Source organism: Cryptotermes secundus, unplaced genomic scaffold, assembly GCF_002891405.2.
Source record: "Cryptotermes secundus unplaced genomic scaffold, Csec_1.0 scaffold1928, whole genome shotgun sequence".
Lineage (NCBI taxonomy): Eukaryota > Metazoa > Arthropoda > Insecta > Blattodea > Kalotermitidae > Cryptotermes > Cryptotermes secundus.
This window is the reverse complement of record NW_019740681.1, coordinates 274,637-291,253: the sequence shown is the minus strand read 5'-3', so window position 1 is coordinate 291,253 and position 16,617 is coordinate 274,637. Positions and strand designations below refer to the sequence as shown.

The 16,617-nt window shown below is 48.2% G+C and overlaps 1 protein-coding gene across 1 annotated transcript in view; it reads left to right on the top strand.

Annotated features, from left to right (window-relative positions):
• The window catches only part of LOC111872598 (nuclear receptor-binding protein homolog), an 85,952-nt gene that overhangs the window by 56,023 nt on the left and 13,312 nt on the right, over positions 1-16,617 (top strand). Inside the window, exons 2-4 of the mRNA XM_023866663.2 lie at positions 13,930-14,154; positions 15,271-15,401; positions 16,186-16,280. Coding sequence (XP_023722431.1) covers positions 13,930-14,154; positions 15,271-15,401; positions 16,186-16,280 — 451 coding nt within the window. The remainder of the gene's footprint in view (positions 1-13,929; positions 14,155-15,270; positions 15,402-16,185; positions 16,281-16,617) is intronic.

Sequence of the window (16,617 nt, the reverse complement as noted above, 5' to 3'; positions counted from 1 at the left end):
ATTGTAGGTGAGCGATGGGTGAGTTGAAAAGCAAGTGCAGCGTGATCCGGATGTTATCCGAGGGGTTTCCTGTAGTGACTGAGGAAGGGCACTGAAACGGGAAATCCGGTGGGTCGCCAAAGATTCGAGCCGATCCCCCGGCTCGCCATCAGTACGGCTGTATACCGCTTGCGCTCGGTATGGCCAGACGTAATTGCGCGTTGCGATACAGGGCGCCGTAGTAACGTTTGTGGGGAATGACCATAACATCTCAGCAGCGATGTCTGTGTTTGTTCACAAGTGCAGTGAACGTGTGTGGCGTGAGGCTCCGTGACACGTCACGTGTATGAGCGACTACGGGTGGGGCTTGGATTGGTAATTCGATTTATTGAACATTTACAGATGGGAACTACAAGTAACCATAGCGATCTCGCTATTTCCACACTCAGCAGTTCACATGAGCACGTGCTTATTCTTCTCAGTCTGCATTGTCTTCACTGGTTGTCGCCTGGTATCGGTTTCCAACGCCATAGCTCCCCAGCTTCCGTGTTCACGGCCTTGCTGGCCGGCGACTTTCTCACAGCTGTCGACTCCGCTCAGTGCACTGCTCTAACTGAACTGAACTGAACTGGGTCTAACGAGTGACCACCTAGAAAATATCGCTTCCAGCAGTTCTTGTATTGTTGTGGCACGCGTCTGTTGCACGGACCGCGCAGAGAGCACCGCTTCCATGTGTGAAGCTGACCACCTCAAGCTTGTGCCGAGGTCAAGAAAATGTGGATCTATGCATCCACTCCCCCATACTCCTTCATGGCGGGTGCTTAGTTAAACACAAGGATGACATTACCTTATCTTACCCTGTTCTTAAACAGAACATGAGAATGAAAGTTCAGCTCTGGAGGTAGAGAAACTAGGCTCGCCGAGTGGCAGAGGTGAGAAATGTGCCCGATTTGTTTGGCGCGGTGCTCTTTTGTTCCACAATCAGGTTCCTAAGGGTTGGAAGTTTGCCTGACGTGGCATAACTACCTGGGGCCTGCCCCTTCATGTTGCGGGTGTAGTTCTTCCTTCGCTCCACCCCCCCCCCCCTCATCACAGTCCCTTCTTACCATGTTTTGAAACTCTTTGCCCCACGGAGGAAGAGGCTCGGAAATATGAAGTGAGGTCATGGTGTAACGGCCGGGTGAGCTGCACTTTGCACCCACGAAACTGTTTCCTTATGTTTTCAGCTATCGGCAGGGTCTTGGGGGGTGGGGTGATGTTCTGTCGCGTGTGGTAGGACGTGATAAACACAATGTCTTATCTCCCGCTGGTAAACAGAACTTTGGTACAATCTCAATGGTAACTATTAACAAACTCCGAATTTTGCCCGTAGTGTATTTATGTGTTCTGTATGATTCTCACAATAAACAGTGAATGTTTCCCCAAACATCGTTAACCAGTTGGTCTCTGTTCTTGAGACAATGTGTTTCCTGTGAGGTACGGACGGAATACTTATAAAGTCTCTGAATTCTGCCCACACAGTGCTTTTGTGTGTTCCGTGTGGTTCTCACAATAAACAGCGTCTCTTTCCCTAAACAGCATTAACCGGTTGAGCTCTGTAGCTGAGACGTAATGTGTTTCTTGTGAGTCTGTGCACTCTGTCCACAAAGTGTATTTGTGTGTTCCTTATGGTTCTCACGATAAACAGCGACTCTTTCCCTAAACAGCATTAACCTGAAAATTACATTCACTTCTCTGCAGACCTTCACATTGCATTATTGTCTTTGTTAATTATGCAACTTACAATTAATTCGAACATGAAAATTCCATTCTGACATGAGTCGTGAAATTCGTTCACGAACGTCCAGGCTAGTGAGCATTTCCCAGGCCCTGAATAACTTCCGTATAAGACATGATGTGCCAGGCCATCGACTGAGTGTGTCCCACCCGATTTTCTATCGTTCCAGGTTTAAGTAATTTTTTTTTGGGGGGGGGGAGGGTTTACAGCTTTATCAGTAGCTGGATGTTAGTGCCGAATGTTGGGATGACGATGATTTGACGGGAATTTGAAGGATTCGGGTGTGGGGTAGTTGAGATTGTGTCCCTGAATGTTCGTGGAGACGCTAAGGAATGCCGCAGGAACCGTCAGTCAGGCTAGCCAGTATCGCGGCTGAGATTGGAGCCAAGCACCTCCCGAGTGTGTTAACCCAACGATATCCCTCTCGGTTTAGAGAATGTTAGGTCACCATAGTAATACCGATGTATGTGGGAGCTGCCGCCTGGCTGTATTATTTGATGGGCGGCGTAAATTGTTGTGGATGTTGGCAGTACTGTAGCTATCATATCGAGCGTCTGCATCTAGAAATCATTTTGTGGTTTAAAAATACTTGTATTTGTCTCAGCCGTCATCATGCTTACCGAGGCAACGGAGCTGAATTGTAGAAATGTGAGATCCGGAAATAGCCCAGTTAGTGTCGAAATGTGAGATGCCGGAATAGCCCAGTTGGTGTAGAAATGTGAGATGCCGGAATAGCCCAGTTAGTGTAGAAATGTGAGATGCGGGAATAGCCCAGTTAGTGTCGAAATGTGAGATGCGGGAATAGCCCAGTTAGTGTCGAAATGTGAGATGCCGGAATAACCCAGTTAGTGTCGAAATGTGCCCAGTTAGTGTCGAAATGTGAGATGCCGGAATAGCCCAGTTAGTGTCGGAATAGGAGATGTCAGGATATCCCAGTTAGTGTAGAAGTGTGAGGTGTCGGAATAATCCAGTTAGTGTAGAAATATGAGATGTCAGGATAGCCCAGTTAGTGTAGAAATATGAGATGTCGCGATAACCCAGTTAGTGTAGAAATACGAGATGTCGCGATAGCCCAGTTAGTGTAGAAATATGAGATGTCGCGATAGCTCAGTTAGTGTAGAAATGATATGTCAGGATAGCCGAATTAGTGAGGTGGCGTGTTACGACCTAAACGATTTGGGCCGAATCTCGGCCCCTCTGCTCGTTCAACAAAATATTCCAGAAATGATTGCATAGCTTCGCCATGTTCGCGTGCAGCGGGTGAACTCCATTTCATAGCGCAGAGGTTTACCTTAACCCCAGTTTCGGGTAACAGCGGACAGCAGTGGAGGGCTCTGAACATGAAGACGCACACGCATCTGCGCTCATTTTGAGAGAAACTCGCGGGACGAAAGTTGTCATTTTGTACCGTTTCTCTGAGCCTTTTCGATTAGTGAAACAAATGTGAGCCAGCGCACCTGAATTAGTGCGCTGTGCCTCCATTTCCTAACTTGTTAGTATGCCCACATGGAGTTTTGTTAATATGTCGAATTGTTGAGCAATTTCGTGGCCCTGCGTGTCACGTGTTGAGAGTGATACTGACCTTCGTGTCATGGTGCTTAGCCCCCCCCCCCAGGACGGCTGTCCCGCGGTCACTTGCCACGTCGCTTTCCTTGCAGAATTGCCTACGCAGCTTGGGTGTCCGCCGAGGGGCGTGTTACAAGTACATCGCCGTGACACAGGGTCGTCAGGTTTCGGACTGACTCGTAATTTCAAGTAAATTGTTCATTAATTAAAACTTCAATGCGCAGTGGTGCCACACAGCCAGCGGGTGGGTGGAGGGATAGAAACGAGCCACTTAATTAAGTGGGCTATTTTGGCATCTCATATTTCTACACTAACCGGACTGTTTTGCCATCTCATGTGTGTACACGAACTGGCCTGTTTGGCATCTCATATTTCGACACGAACTGGGCTGTTTTGGCATCTCATTTCTACACTAACTGGACTGGTTTGGCGTCTCATATTTCTACACTGACTGGACTGTTTTGGCATCTCATATTTTTACGCTTACTGGACTGTTTTGGCATCTCATATTTCTACACTGACTTGACTGTTTTGGCATCTCATATTTCTACACTGACTGGACTGTTTTGGCATCTCATATTTCTGCACTGACTGGACTGTTTTGGCATCTCATATTTTTACACTAACTGGACTGTTTTGGCATCTCATATTTCTGCACTAACTGGACTGTTTTGGTATCTCATATTTCTACACTTAACTGGGCTGTTTTGGCATCTCATATTTCTACACTAACTGGGCTGTTTTGGCTGTCTCTGAACCACGCCGGCTTACAGCTGAGAAGCCCATACAGTTCATACTCACTGCCGTGAAAACTTCAAATCCAACTCTGTACATAAACTTGAAGCCAAGAAGAGTCCACTTGGAAGACCTAGGCGTAAATGACAGGACACAGTGGATGGGTATGTTCGTTTGGTTCGCCTGACTCAGAACAGAGAGCAGTGGCGGGCTGCTGTACAATACGGCAGTTAACTTTGCGGTAACATGTTTCAGTAGCGTCGTGTCTGTGGGTTCCGGTAATTACGGCTTCTTCAGGTGGTATCAGCACTGACCTGAACTGGAGGACCGAGCCAGGCGCAGACCAGCTGTTGCGCATGTGAACAGTGCCATAACTCAAACAGAATTGAGTTAATTAATGTAAATAGCAGTTCGCCTGATTACACAGAATGAAGGACAGAGCTCCTCTGTGTGGCTTCGGACGCCACTGCCTTCCCAAGGGAGGCTTGGGGCCGGCCACTCCGTGCGTGCCCTTGGAATGGTTTTAAAGGGCTTCCTGACATCCGCCGGGCCGACAGCTATTTATATGCCCCACTCAAGAACTATCTTTCATTTTCATTGGTCTTAATGAGTGTGAGCAAGTCAGCTGGCGTTTGGCATTACGAGTTTTACTCCTGCCAGAAGCCATTACTGCTGATAACGCCCATTTAATGCATATTGGCTTAGTTCTGAAAGCGTCTGCATAGTGTCAGTGTGTGGGTTTCAGAGAAGTTGTGGGCTGTAATGAGGCTGAGCGACTGTCAGCTCCGTCTCTGCACGAAGCTGTGGGAGTGATAATATTAAAAGGGAACTTGATGAAATAGTGCTTAAATGTGTGGATTAAGATGAGGACCAGTGGGCGGCGCTTTTATGAAGACGGTAATCGACTATCGTGCTCCATTACAGGTTGGGGGCATAGTGAGTAGCTAAGTCACCGTCAGCTTCTTATGAAATTTTCATATGGATATAAAATCAGGAGGATAATATTAAATCGGAACTTGCGAAAGTGAGTACCACGAATTTTCCTGGGAGTAAAGGGCGGCCGGCGCGTAAGGCTGACAACGTCGCCGCCATCAGTGGCTGGAAGGAAACCCCATTTGGGGCCCTCGTGTTCCGGCCGGGGGGATTGACTCCTAGCTTACGGTGCCGGCTGTACCAACATGCCAAACGGAAAGCATCCGCAATGGAGCAGACCAATCGTTCGGACAGATAAGACTTTATGTTGAAGCAGTAAACACGGACTCCAATTTTAAATCGAGCTGATATGAAGCGCTTCCATGGTTCATAGTCCTTGAGAAGTTAATATTAGCTCAGCAAAACATTCCTCGACCTAACGGAACCCCAAGTTCCATTACCGTACTCACAAGAACACAACACCCCTACATTCTGTTTCTTTGCGATCCGTCTTAATATTATCCTCCCACGGGTCTTCAAAATTATCTCTTTTCAAGTTTCCATATTAAAATTGTATGTCTGTTTCTGTTCTGTCACATGCGTGCTACATTCTCCGTCCATATAATCGTTATTGATGTGAACACACTAAGAGAGTGAACAATTAAGGGAGGAACACAGACTGAGGGTGTTTGAGAACGGGGTGCTGAGGAGAATATTTAGACCGAACCAGATGAAGTGACAGGAGCTTGGAGAAAACTGCATAATGAGGAGCTTCATAACTTGTACCCTTGTCTAAATATAATTAGAATGATCAAGTCAAGGAGGATGAGGTGGGCAGGTCATGTAGCGCGAATGGGGGAGAAGAGGAATGCATATAGGATATTGGTGGGGAAGCCAGAAGGAAAGAGACCACTGGGAAGACCAAGGCGTTGGTGGGTGGACAATATTAAAATGGATCTTAGAGAGATAGGATGGGGTGGTATGGATTGGATTGCTCAGGCTCAGGATAGGGACTAGTGGAGGGCTCTTGTGGACAGGGTAATGAACCTTCGGTTCCATAAAATGCTGGAAATTCTTGAGTAGCTGCAGATTTGGCTTCTCCTTATGAAGGGCTCAGCTCCATAAGTAAGCAAGAGTGCGATCTCGTTGCTTGGCTTACTCTGAAGAAGGAAGTTTCGTGTGGTGTGTGCGTGCGTGGGCTTTATGGTGATAGTAACTAACAGTACATTATATTTTATGGAGAATTTTATGCAGACCTCCATAATTTATTGTGTCTGTCTGCTTTAAACACTGAAATTCCGTTAATCTGCCATCAGGAACCTGTTATGTGGGGAGGAGTTCCAAATTCCCCCGTTACCCATGCCTTGGCGTTCAGACCGTTTCTAATTCCGCGCATGCGTTCTCTGTTCGTGGTTTTAATTTAAAACTATGTGACGTTTTCGTTTCATACCCTTGGCACGCGGCAGCGTAGTTGGTTGAGGCATTGTGCTACAAGCCAGAAAGTAGCGGGTTCTATTCCCGATGAGGTCATTGGATTTTTCAGTTGACCCAATCCATCCAGCCCTGGGGTCGACTCAGTCTCTAACAGAAATGAGTACCAAGAATCTTCCTGTGGGGAAGGGCCGGCCGGCGCGTAAGGCTGACCTCTCCGCCATCTGTGAGCCGACTGTCTAGAGCAAATGTGAGAACCTCGACGTCTCACAACCCTGTGTGCCTCCAGGGCCTGTTACAGGGATAGCTTTACCTTTTGTACCTTTACCCTTGCCACTTACAGACGTCAGGTACGTGCTGCTCTCTTACGAAGGGGAGAATGGAGAAAATTACATGACGAAAAGCGTCGTAACTCTTGTTCATTACAAAATATTATTAGGGCGATGAAACCAAGGGACATGGGAGAGGCATGTAACACGCATTCGGTATACAAGAAGTGCATACAAAATTGCAGCCGGAGACCCCGAAGGACACGTAGGTAGATGTAACTGGGAGGGTGGATGCAACTGGCTCAGGATAACGTCACTGACGAGCTCTAGTGAACACAGTAATGAACGTTTGGGCCCGTAAATGTGTGTGGCTCTACCGCTCTTTGTTATTCGTGGCCGCTCCTCCTATATACAGCTGGTAGGACTCCTTGGATGGGGGATCAGCCTGTTGCATCGCCGCTACCTACACACAATAAACGCGGACATCCATGTCTCGAGTGGGATTCGAACCCACGATCCCAGTGTTTAAGAGTAAGAAGACGGTTCATGCCGTAGCCCGCCCTACCCCTGTGATCGGCTCGCCAGATATTAAGGTGATAAGATTACAGAAGGTAGGATGGGTGGGGCATGTAGCAGCTATGAATAACGTAGGAAATGCCTACGAAATTGGAAAATCAGAAGGGACGAGACTGCGCCGGTAATTACGAATGAAATTGTCATTAACAGTTTGAAGCTTGACCTTGACGTAATTAATATAAAAGTCCTGACGTAAGAAAGCACTCTGCGTCTCCATTACAAAGATGAGCCGGTTAATTACGGATTGACTTGCTTTTTACTATGACAGTCACACGAAACTTGTTAAGTACTTTGTGTGGCCTAAATGCGGAGAGTTATTTACAGTTAAAGAAGGCGGTACATATAGTTACCACAGTGCGCGTTTACGGAGGCGAAAGCATGCAAGTAGCGGCTTCCTGACTCCGCTTGTTTATCTCGTATTTCCAAGGCCTTCGGGTCGAATTTCGAGGCTGGATGTTCTGTTGCGCCGTGAGTACGGAATGCGAGGTGCCGTCACTTCCTGTCCTGAAAGGAAGTCGTCAGTTTGATGCCCCGTAGATATTGGAAGATGAAGATACGGCACAAGCACTACGAGTGGCTGGAGAGGCCGTGTCTCCGTGTTAGTGTGGGGGCATTTGACGCGGATTATGAGAAGCTGAGGGGTTTCCAGAGGGTCCTCGTAAGGACCGGGATAACCGCGGCGGTCCGGCTTCGAGCCCAGGTCAGGTGATGTGGGATTTGTGGTGAAGAAAGTGACAGTGGGGCGGGTTTTTTTCCGAGTACTTCATTTCCCCCCACTCCGGGATAGCGCAGTCGGTTCAGCGACTGGCTATTGGCTGGACGACCGAGTGATCGGAGTTCGAGTCCTGGTAAGGGCAAGAATTGTCTCCACGTCATCCAGACCGGCTGTGGGGTTCACCCAACCTCCTATCCAGTGGGTACAGGGGCTATTTCCATGGGGGTAAATCGGCCGGGACATGAAGCTGACAACTCACCTCCAACTATAGTGCCGGGGTCAAGAAAATGTTGATCTATACAACCACTCCCCCATACGCTTTCATTGCGTCTAAAAATTGTGGGAATACCGTTGGCAGAGATGACGCCATAAGAGCTGGGACAGCTCCCCTCTCCGCCGTTCGTTCATTGCCCACCTCATGTTACACTATGAGCGTATGACGCATTTTGCGGAACGTCTGTTGCGTCAGTTTGACGAAGCGTGAACTGGATAATAACATGACTAGTTCATGTATTACGTTATTATTTCTTATTTAGTTGTTTTACAGAGCAAATACTCGAATAATCTGTTCATCAACATAGGCACACTAATTTATAAATATTTGAATATGTTGTGTACACTGCCGCCGTCTGGTGCCGTGTGTGCATTTACACGCGCATGCGCGCTGTAACACTGCTGGCGACATAACGCTTACCACCTGTTGGCTTCTGGCGTGACTTACTTTTCGACCCTGAAGATGGAATCTGTATGTGCCGAAACGTCAAGCTGTCTGCGAACCACAGGGCAAAAGGGTAAAATTGTCCCTGAGCTTAAAGTGATCAAACCCTACGCCATGAAGGCGTCTAAGGGAGTGGAGGTATAGATCCACGTGTTCTTGACCTCGACAATAGTTGGAAGTGAGTGATTAGCTTCCCCCCCCCCAGGGAAAGAGCCCCCGATACCCACTGGATAGGGGGCTGGTTGGGCGCCAGAGCAGGTCTGGACGACGTGGAGAAGAGAATATTTATGATCATATCGAAACTCCGTCGAGTCCCGTAGCCAGTCGCTATACCGACTGAGCTATCCGAGACGAGACACTGAGGAGCGGTGTGTACCGTCGCAGGGCAAGCTGTTGTGAGGAAGCATGGGGTTCCGTACGTGGTGGGGAATTTCATGACAAGCAGAAGGACTGCCAGCTCATTACGTTACTTGCTTGCCCACGGAGCTGAGCCCTTCTTGAGGAGGCGCCAATTGTGCAGCTACTCAAGAACTTCCCAGCATTATGTGGAACCCGAAGGTTCATTGCCGTGTTCACAAGAGCCCTCCACTGGTCCCTATCCTGAGCTACATCAGTCCAACCTATACCATCCCATCCCATCTCTCTAAGAGCTTCTTACGTTTGGTTTCAATCTTTTACGTCGGTGGGACTGAAGAAATCCCCAGGAGACTACTAAGTACTCTGCAACTGTCAGCTTCTCAAGAAGGGCTCTGCTGCCTGGAGTTAGTGGGTTACGGTGTTTTTGCTCGTCTTGTCAGATTTTGGTTCTCACTGTACTGAGCCCAGTTGCTGCCTAACGGCTCGTTGTTGACGTCAATCCATTTCTTGGATGTGGACAGTTTTGCCCATGTTTCGGAGGTACGTGGCCCCTCCTCCTCCTCCAGGGTCGAATTTGGAAGGGTGGGCGACTTTCTGAGCGTATATTGCTTTCTGTTACGGAGGAACCACAGAGGAAGAGTGGAAGCGGATGCGAGTTCAAGTTTGATAGGGACGGGGAAAGGTGTGTAGCGGCCATTACAAGGGCCACGGAGTGCACAGTACAAACATGGCGGCCCCTTTTGCCAAGCGATCACCCTTGCGAGCGCTGTCATAGGAAGTGTGATTTTGGGGCACCGTATAGTAGCCGGACCGCCCCCCCCCCACCCTCCTGCGTGACGCACTGCTACTGCGTGGAAGTGAACACGTAGGCCGAGCTGGACCGGAGGGACAGGCCGATTGTTCTTCCGGGTAGAATGGCTTTCTTCCGTTGGGAACCCCTGCTCCAGCGCTTGGGGGGTCAGGTCGATGTAGCGGGGCGGTGCATGTAGCATGCACGGGAGTATGAGAAAGGCATGCGACGTTTTGGCCTGGGAAAAGTGAAGTGAATACTGCGCAGGACTCCGAAACTAGCGAGGAACGCTGAAAGCCCGAAGCGAGCTACGTTGACTGCTCACTGTACAGTGGCCAGTATACCCATGCCGTCTTCCTTAACCCCACAGGTGTGCTGCAGCAGATCAGTGGCGGCTCGTATGAAACTACGTAGTTAGGAGTACATAGCAACGAACCTTCTGGCATATCCGTTTTGTTTACTGTCATATTGTGAAGGCTGTTTCAGGTTCTGAACCCAACATGACGAAATAAAGTCCTTACTGTTTAATTAATTGACGCGTGTTTTATTGTTGCAGGCACTTCAGGGTTGTGCTGTACCCGAGTGCCTTCGGCTTCTCCTTGCTAATCATCATTCCACCATTGCTTCGCACTGATTCGTCTCCACCCCTTGAGTTGTGCGATAGCCCTCACCACGCAGCACATTATCATATCTTCGGTTTTGCGGGTTTCGTCTCAGGCGCACCACTTGGCCGGTTACACAGTCAGAACGTCAGTTTAGCTCATAAAACCCCAGCTGTAAACACGGCCCTAGCAGTCCGTGTACTTGATGCGGCGTCGTTTAATATATGACAATGGGGAATGGGTGTAGCGGTTCTTGCTGGAAACCCTGTATCCCCCTGAGGTATTTTGTCATTTTACTCAGGCGCCCCAGTCGCATTCCGGGGCAGTGCTATACCGGCGTCCTTCCACTCGTCACCGGCTCTACCATTCGACGCTATTCGCATAGCCGGAGCTGCCAGCAGCGTCGCTCAGTGGGCCCCAAATTAGTGCCCTTGACACTGGACGGTTCTCGGCCACCTGACCTGAGTATACATAGGCAGCACGGAAATAGCGCTTATGTATTTTTTAAAGAATGGTAGTTATTTCAGGATTGTGAGGACACGACAGACGAATGGACACTGTAGTAATTGTGATGATGTAATGTTGACGTGTTGATTCTTGTGCTGCAGGCTTGGCTCTGTTGCATCATAGTTCGGGTCCCCAGGAGTGCTCATGTAACTCTTCGATTTCAGTGCCTTCAGTTCCTGTCCCCAGGAGTGATCATGTAACTCTTCGATTTCAGTGCCTTCAGTTCGGGTCCCCAGGAGTGCTCATGTAACTCTTCGATTTGAGTGCCTTCAGTTTTCATCGAAAAAATAGGCGATCACTTAACATTCGCGTTATCCGTGTCTCAACCCCGTCTCTTGTTTTGTTTTAGTCGTTGGTTTAAACTTCACAAAAGCTGTTAAGTGAAGGATCGCATGAAACTGAATCGCGTAATTCGGGACATAACGTGGGCTGAAATGAAGTCCGGGTTTCTGTCTCGACGCGTCTTGACCGCGTAGTCAGTTTCCTGTTGTACCTGAAACATCTTGAGGATGCGCCTTCGTTGGGCAGTGACGAGGGGCTGCCTGCTCGAGGTGCCATGTACACACAGAGATGTACGGAGGCCAGATGGCCCCGATGTGAACATCTGTATTCCGGTTTTCCCGGTTATGACACTGTGTTTTGTCATATTCGTGCCACCGTTTCGGAGGAACATACTTCTTCCGTCTTCAGGATAGGGCTTAGCAAAGTTTGGAACCTTGAAGCCAGTAAATGTAAGGTAAAGTCCCTGTGCTTAACTAATTAAGCAATACGCCATAAAGGCGTATGGGGGAATGGATGTATAGGTCCATATTTTCTTGTCCTCGGCACTAGTTTGAGGTGAGTGCTCAGCTTCACGCCCCTCCCACTTTACCCACGGGGAAAAAGCACCCGGTAACCATTGGTTAGGTGTCTGGGTGGACCCCAGAAGCGATCTTGACTACATGGAGAAGAGAAAATTCTTGCCCCTCCCGGGACTCGAATTCCGACTCCTCGGTCGTCCAGCCCATAGCCAGTCGCTATACCGCCTCCTCAAGCCAGTAGTTTTCTTATTGCGAAACGTTAGTACCCACCTACCAGACTACACGGCATCGTAACGCATATTGCCGCAGATCCCGCATAGCGACCTCACGTCCCGTGACAGGGGCCGGCGACTTGCGCAGGCAAGACTGTGGGGTCGCGAAAGGAGAAAAGTTTTGCTTCGTCTGACCATATATAGAAAATCTGTAGTTAAGTTTCCTGCTGGGGTGGCCTGTCTGGGCCAGTGCTCTAGCGCTCCCTGATGATGGAAACGTGCCCACTTCCCAGAACGTTGGTCAGTGTAACGTGTATAGTAGCACCGCACCGGCAGAAACAGTTACGGAGGCGTTGAACCACGCGATCGTCGTCGCTCCGAAACGTCGCACTTGGAACAGGCGACCTTACGAGAGACACTTACTACCCCGGAAGGGAGATGCTGGATCTAGAAGCATGTACAAGTACAAGCCTTGTAACGATGTGCGCTTGCCTGTTTCCTGGGACTCACCTGCCTGCTCCTCGCCCCAGGGTGATCGCCTTCGCCTTTGGTACCGTGCCTGGAATGCAGAGCGCGGTTCGATGCTCGGTGCTAAGTGTAAACAGCCAGCCCACACATCCACGGCTTTCAGAGAGGCCGCGGGTGTCGACCCGTGGCTCTCCTCCCCACCCCACCCCCTCCGTGGGCAGCGCCCCTACTTTTGCCCAGTGGCGTGAAGGCAGAAATTCTGCGTACAGAATTGCGTTTGAGATGTTTAAGTTTATCCATACCGATCGGCCCATGAGTTTTCAGGATAGAGGATTCATTTAAAAAGTAATTCTTTGGTGGCCTAATTGAATTTTGATTTCTCTTTTTCAAAATACGAGGTCAGATTATTGCCCCCCCCCCGGGCATATATATACGTATAATTGAGAATTATTGTTTATGAGCTTCATATGCTGCATGCACTCGGTGTAACAGCAGGTACATACCGCGTCCATCCTCAGGACCGAACACAGGAACACAACAGTAAGTGGGGACAAGCAAAACACCGAAATTTCCATAGTCCCCGCTGTCAGTATAGCAACCCATGGAAGCCCATACGGCTGTGAGTCGTTGAGGCTCCCACATTTTGTTTTAAACAGTCTGCTTGCTTCTGGCGGTGAGGCCGTCAGTCTTACATGTCGGCCGCCATTTACTCCCCTGGAAGATTCCTGGTACTTATTTCTGTCAGAGGCTGAGTCGACCCCGGGGCCATAGTGCGGCTGGAAGAATTAAGTAAATTGAAAGATCCAGGGACCTCATCGGGAATGGAACCCGCACACCTTCCGGCATGCAGCGCAATGCTGCTCTGAACAGTTCCAGTATGACGCTAGCGTACGTGGATGTGTAGGATTGCATGGCTTGTGGTACAGGACATCGTGTTCTGCCCCAGATTGGCCACTCTCTGGTGTCTGAACTCGCGATTCTGGAGGGAACCGCGCTTGTTGTGTTTACAGTTGGCCTAGGGACCTGAGTGTTTTCTTGTTGTCAACCCAGCTCAGTGGAAACAGTTGCTTGTGTGTTGACAGTTACAGCAGTTTCATTGTCTGAGTGAGTGTCTAAGTCGGGAATTCAAACAGTTGCACTTTGCACAATCATTTAACACTGTACAGTCTGAGTTAGTGAAAACGTGGTTAAGTAGGCCAAATGAAATATGTACATAGAGTGGGGAAAGGGGACTGAGCCTGATGCTGTCATGCAGTGTCGGAGAGGACAGGTGGCTGTAAATTCAGTCATCCAATCCGGATCCCAGTATTATTAGTCACGCAAACCCCTTATACTTGACAGTATTTATGAAAGTTTTGAGGAATATGCCTCACTAAAGATAATCATCAGATTCCTCCAAAATGTTACCTGGACAGAAAAATCACGGAACCATGTTGCAGAAGACAGCAATCATGAATCACACAGCCTTCTGTATTGCAGTGCCATGTAGTTCTGAAAGATCCTGATGTGTTGCAGGTGGAGCAGCGGGATGTACCAGGAATTGACTGTGCCTACCTGGCGATGGACACCGAGGAGGGCGTGGAGGTGGTATGGAATGAGGTGCAGTTTTCCGAAAGGAAGAACTTCAAGGCCCAAGAGGAGAAGATTCAGCAGGTGTTTGAAAACCTCACCCAGTTGGAACACCCAAACATTGTCAAGTTCCATCGCTACTGGACAGATACTCACAACGACAAGCCACGGGTAAAGACTGGAAACCTAAAATTGGCAGTCGGTTAAGAGTAGTGATGCTTTATGGTGTCATAAGTAGATACAAACTGTCCCCTCAGAAACCAAATACACTCTATGTCCCTTTATTTGTACAACACAGAAATATACACGTTAGCTCCAGTTTTGTGATGTTTTCTCTAAATTCACCAGATGTTCAAAATGGCCACCTTAACATGGATGTGGTGTTGACAGTGATGCAAGGCAGACTGGCATCCTTGTTTGGCAAGTTTCTGGTGAAACTGTTGTACAGAAACATCTCATGCATCCGGGCCTCTTGGTGTAAAAGTCTTGTGGTGTTGAAGTCAGGTGATAGGGATGGCCACTCCACAGTTCCTCTGTCTCTCTCCATCCTACAGAAAAGGCAGTGTTTAATGATTCTTTTGCGCTACTGTGGCAGTATAGTGCTCCTTCATCTTGCTCAGAGAACCCATCTCTCCAGGGTATCTCCATCGAACGGGCTTAACAAAGTAGTTTGATTTGATGATGATGGAAGTAGAGTCAACTTCTGAAACATCTTATACTGTGGTCCAAAATAAGACAGTGGAAAATGTCCAGAATATATAGCAGCATAATAACACCACATCGCAGTTACTGATGATGGTATAGAGAATCATCACTGGAATTGGTTGATTTCATTTGTAGAGGGAACAGGAGAACACCTGCACCAACATAGCCATGCTCGTTGTTGGTCTGACACAGGACATCAGTCATTTGATGGATGATCTGGTTGCCAGTGGTGTTGGAAACGTTTTGGCTTGCAGCTGATTTTCTGCCGAGTTAGTGATAATCTCAGTTTTGGTTCTGTAAATGTGATGCAAATGCTACCAGCAAGCTGCTGCGCAGAGCAGTGTGTGCAAATATACAAATTCATTTTGTTTGGATTGTCACACCATTCCTGAGCAGAGGCAAGAGTCTTGGCAAGCTGCCAGGAAATATTACTTCATATTTTTCTGGTGACCAAAAGATATGTCCAGCTATCAGATTTTTAAACATTTATTCACCACTGAATTTAAATGATAAGTATTTACCCCAGTCAGTGAAACAGTCCAGTAATGTTGTTGTTGCTATAACACCTTGCGTTGTACACAGGTGATCTTCATCACGGAGTACATGTCATCCGGGTCACTGAAACAGTTCCTAAAGCGCACCAAGAGAAACGTGAAAAAGTTACCACTCCAGGCCTGGAAGAGATGGTGCACGCAGATCCTGTCGGCCTTGAGGTGAGGGAACGTTGAACCTGGTCACTCATTTGCATATTGTGGAGCATTCAGGATTTTGTGCCGTGATGTTGTTCAACTGGTTCTCTCATCCTTGGAAGCCTTTCAGATTGCAGACCACATTGGTGACTTTTTGTGCTAAATTTTTTTAGCTGATTGGCATAAATCAAGGAAAGCATCACTTTTTAAATATTAAAGTAATATAGTAAATGCTTTTCATGGTTTGAGGCTAAACAATGTCACCTAAGCAGGTAGGTCTGCTCTGGTAAAGTTGTGCTAATGCTGCTAACTGGATTCTCTTTTCCCGACAAGAGGATGAGTGTGAGAAGTGTGTACAGATGACATATGGAACGGATCTTCGAGTACCATGTTTGAATCTGATTGGTATGTTTGTAGTTTTGGGAAGACATGCTTAATTCACACGTTCACAACATTCTGATTTAAGAGAATATTTAATGCATTGTTTAATTTGTGACAGACAAATAGTTGCTTTGAAGTCTCACAGTTAATCCCCAGTTCACAGCAAGTGTGTTACTTATATATTGTGCATGTCAGTATTCGTATGGCGAGGCAGTGTTGGGGAGGGTTGGTGTTCCGTATGGGTCGCTACACACATGTCAGCTCATTCCTCACCAGTCACAGTGTCCACAGCTGAAGCAGCAGTTTGGCCACTGGAGCAGTGTGAACGGACCAGATCATCCTCAACGCATCGCCAGCAGACAACAGACCAGCAATGGAAACTGTCCATCCTTGTTGATGGGGTAAACGCTGATGTTTTTCTTTCCAGTTACTTGCATTCCTGTTCTCCACCCATCATCCATGGGAATCTCACCTGTGATACCATATTTATTCAGCACAATGGCCTCGTGAAAATAGGATCAGGTAAAGTGAAGCAAAACACAACTATTCATTAATGTCTCTCTAGTGCGTAAGGCCTAGTTTTAGCACAGGGCTCCAGGGTGAACACACACCATGGAGGGTTTCGTTCATTACCCTTCAGTGGTTTGCTAGGGTTTCCCGGCTGTCTAATTCATTGTCTGGCACACAAAAACGTCGGACGAGCGCGGTCGTGTGGGGTTACGGCATGTCACCGATGGCATAGGTCCGTTGACAGGAAGGGGCGCGAGTTGTTCTCGAACGTTGGCAGAATGAGTTGCCGTCAGAATCCGACCGGGGTCTTTGTGTGCAGAATTAGGTGGCAGATTGGTGGGATGGGAGG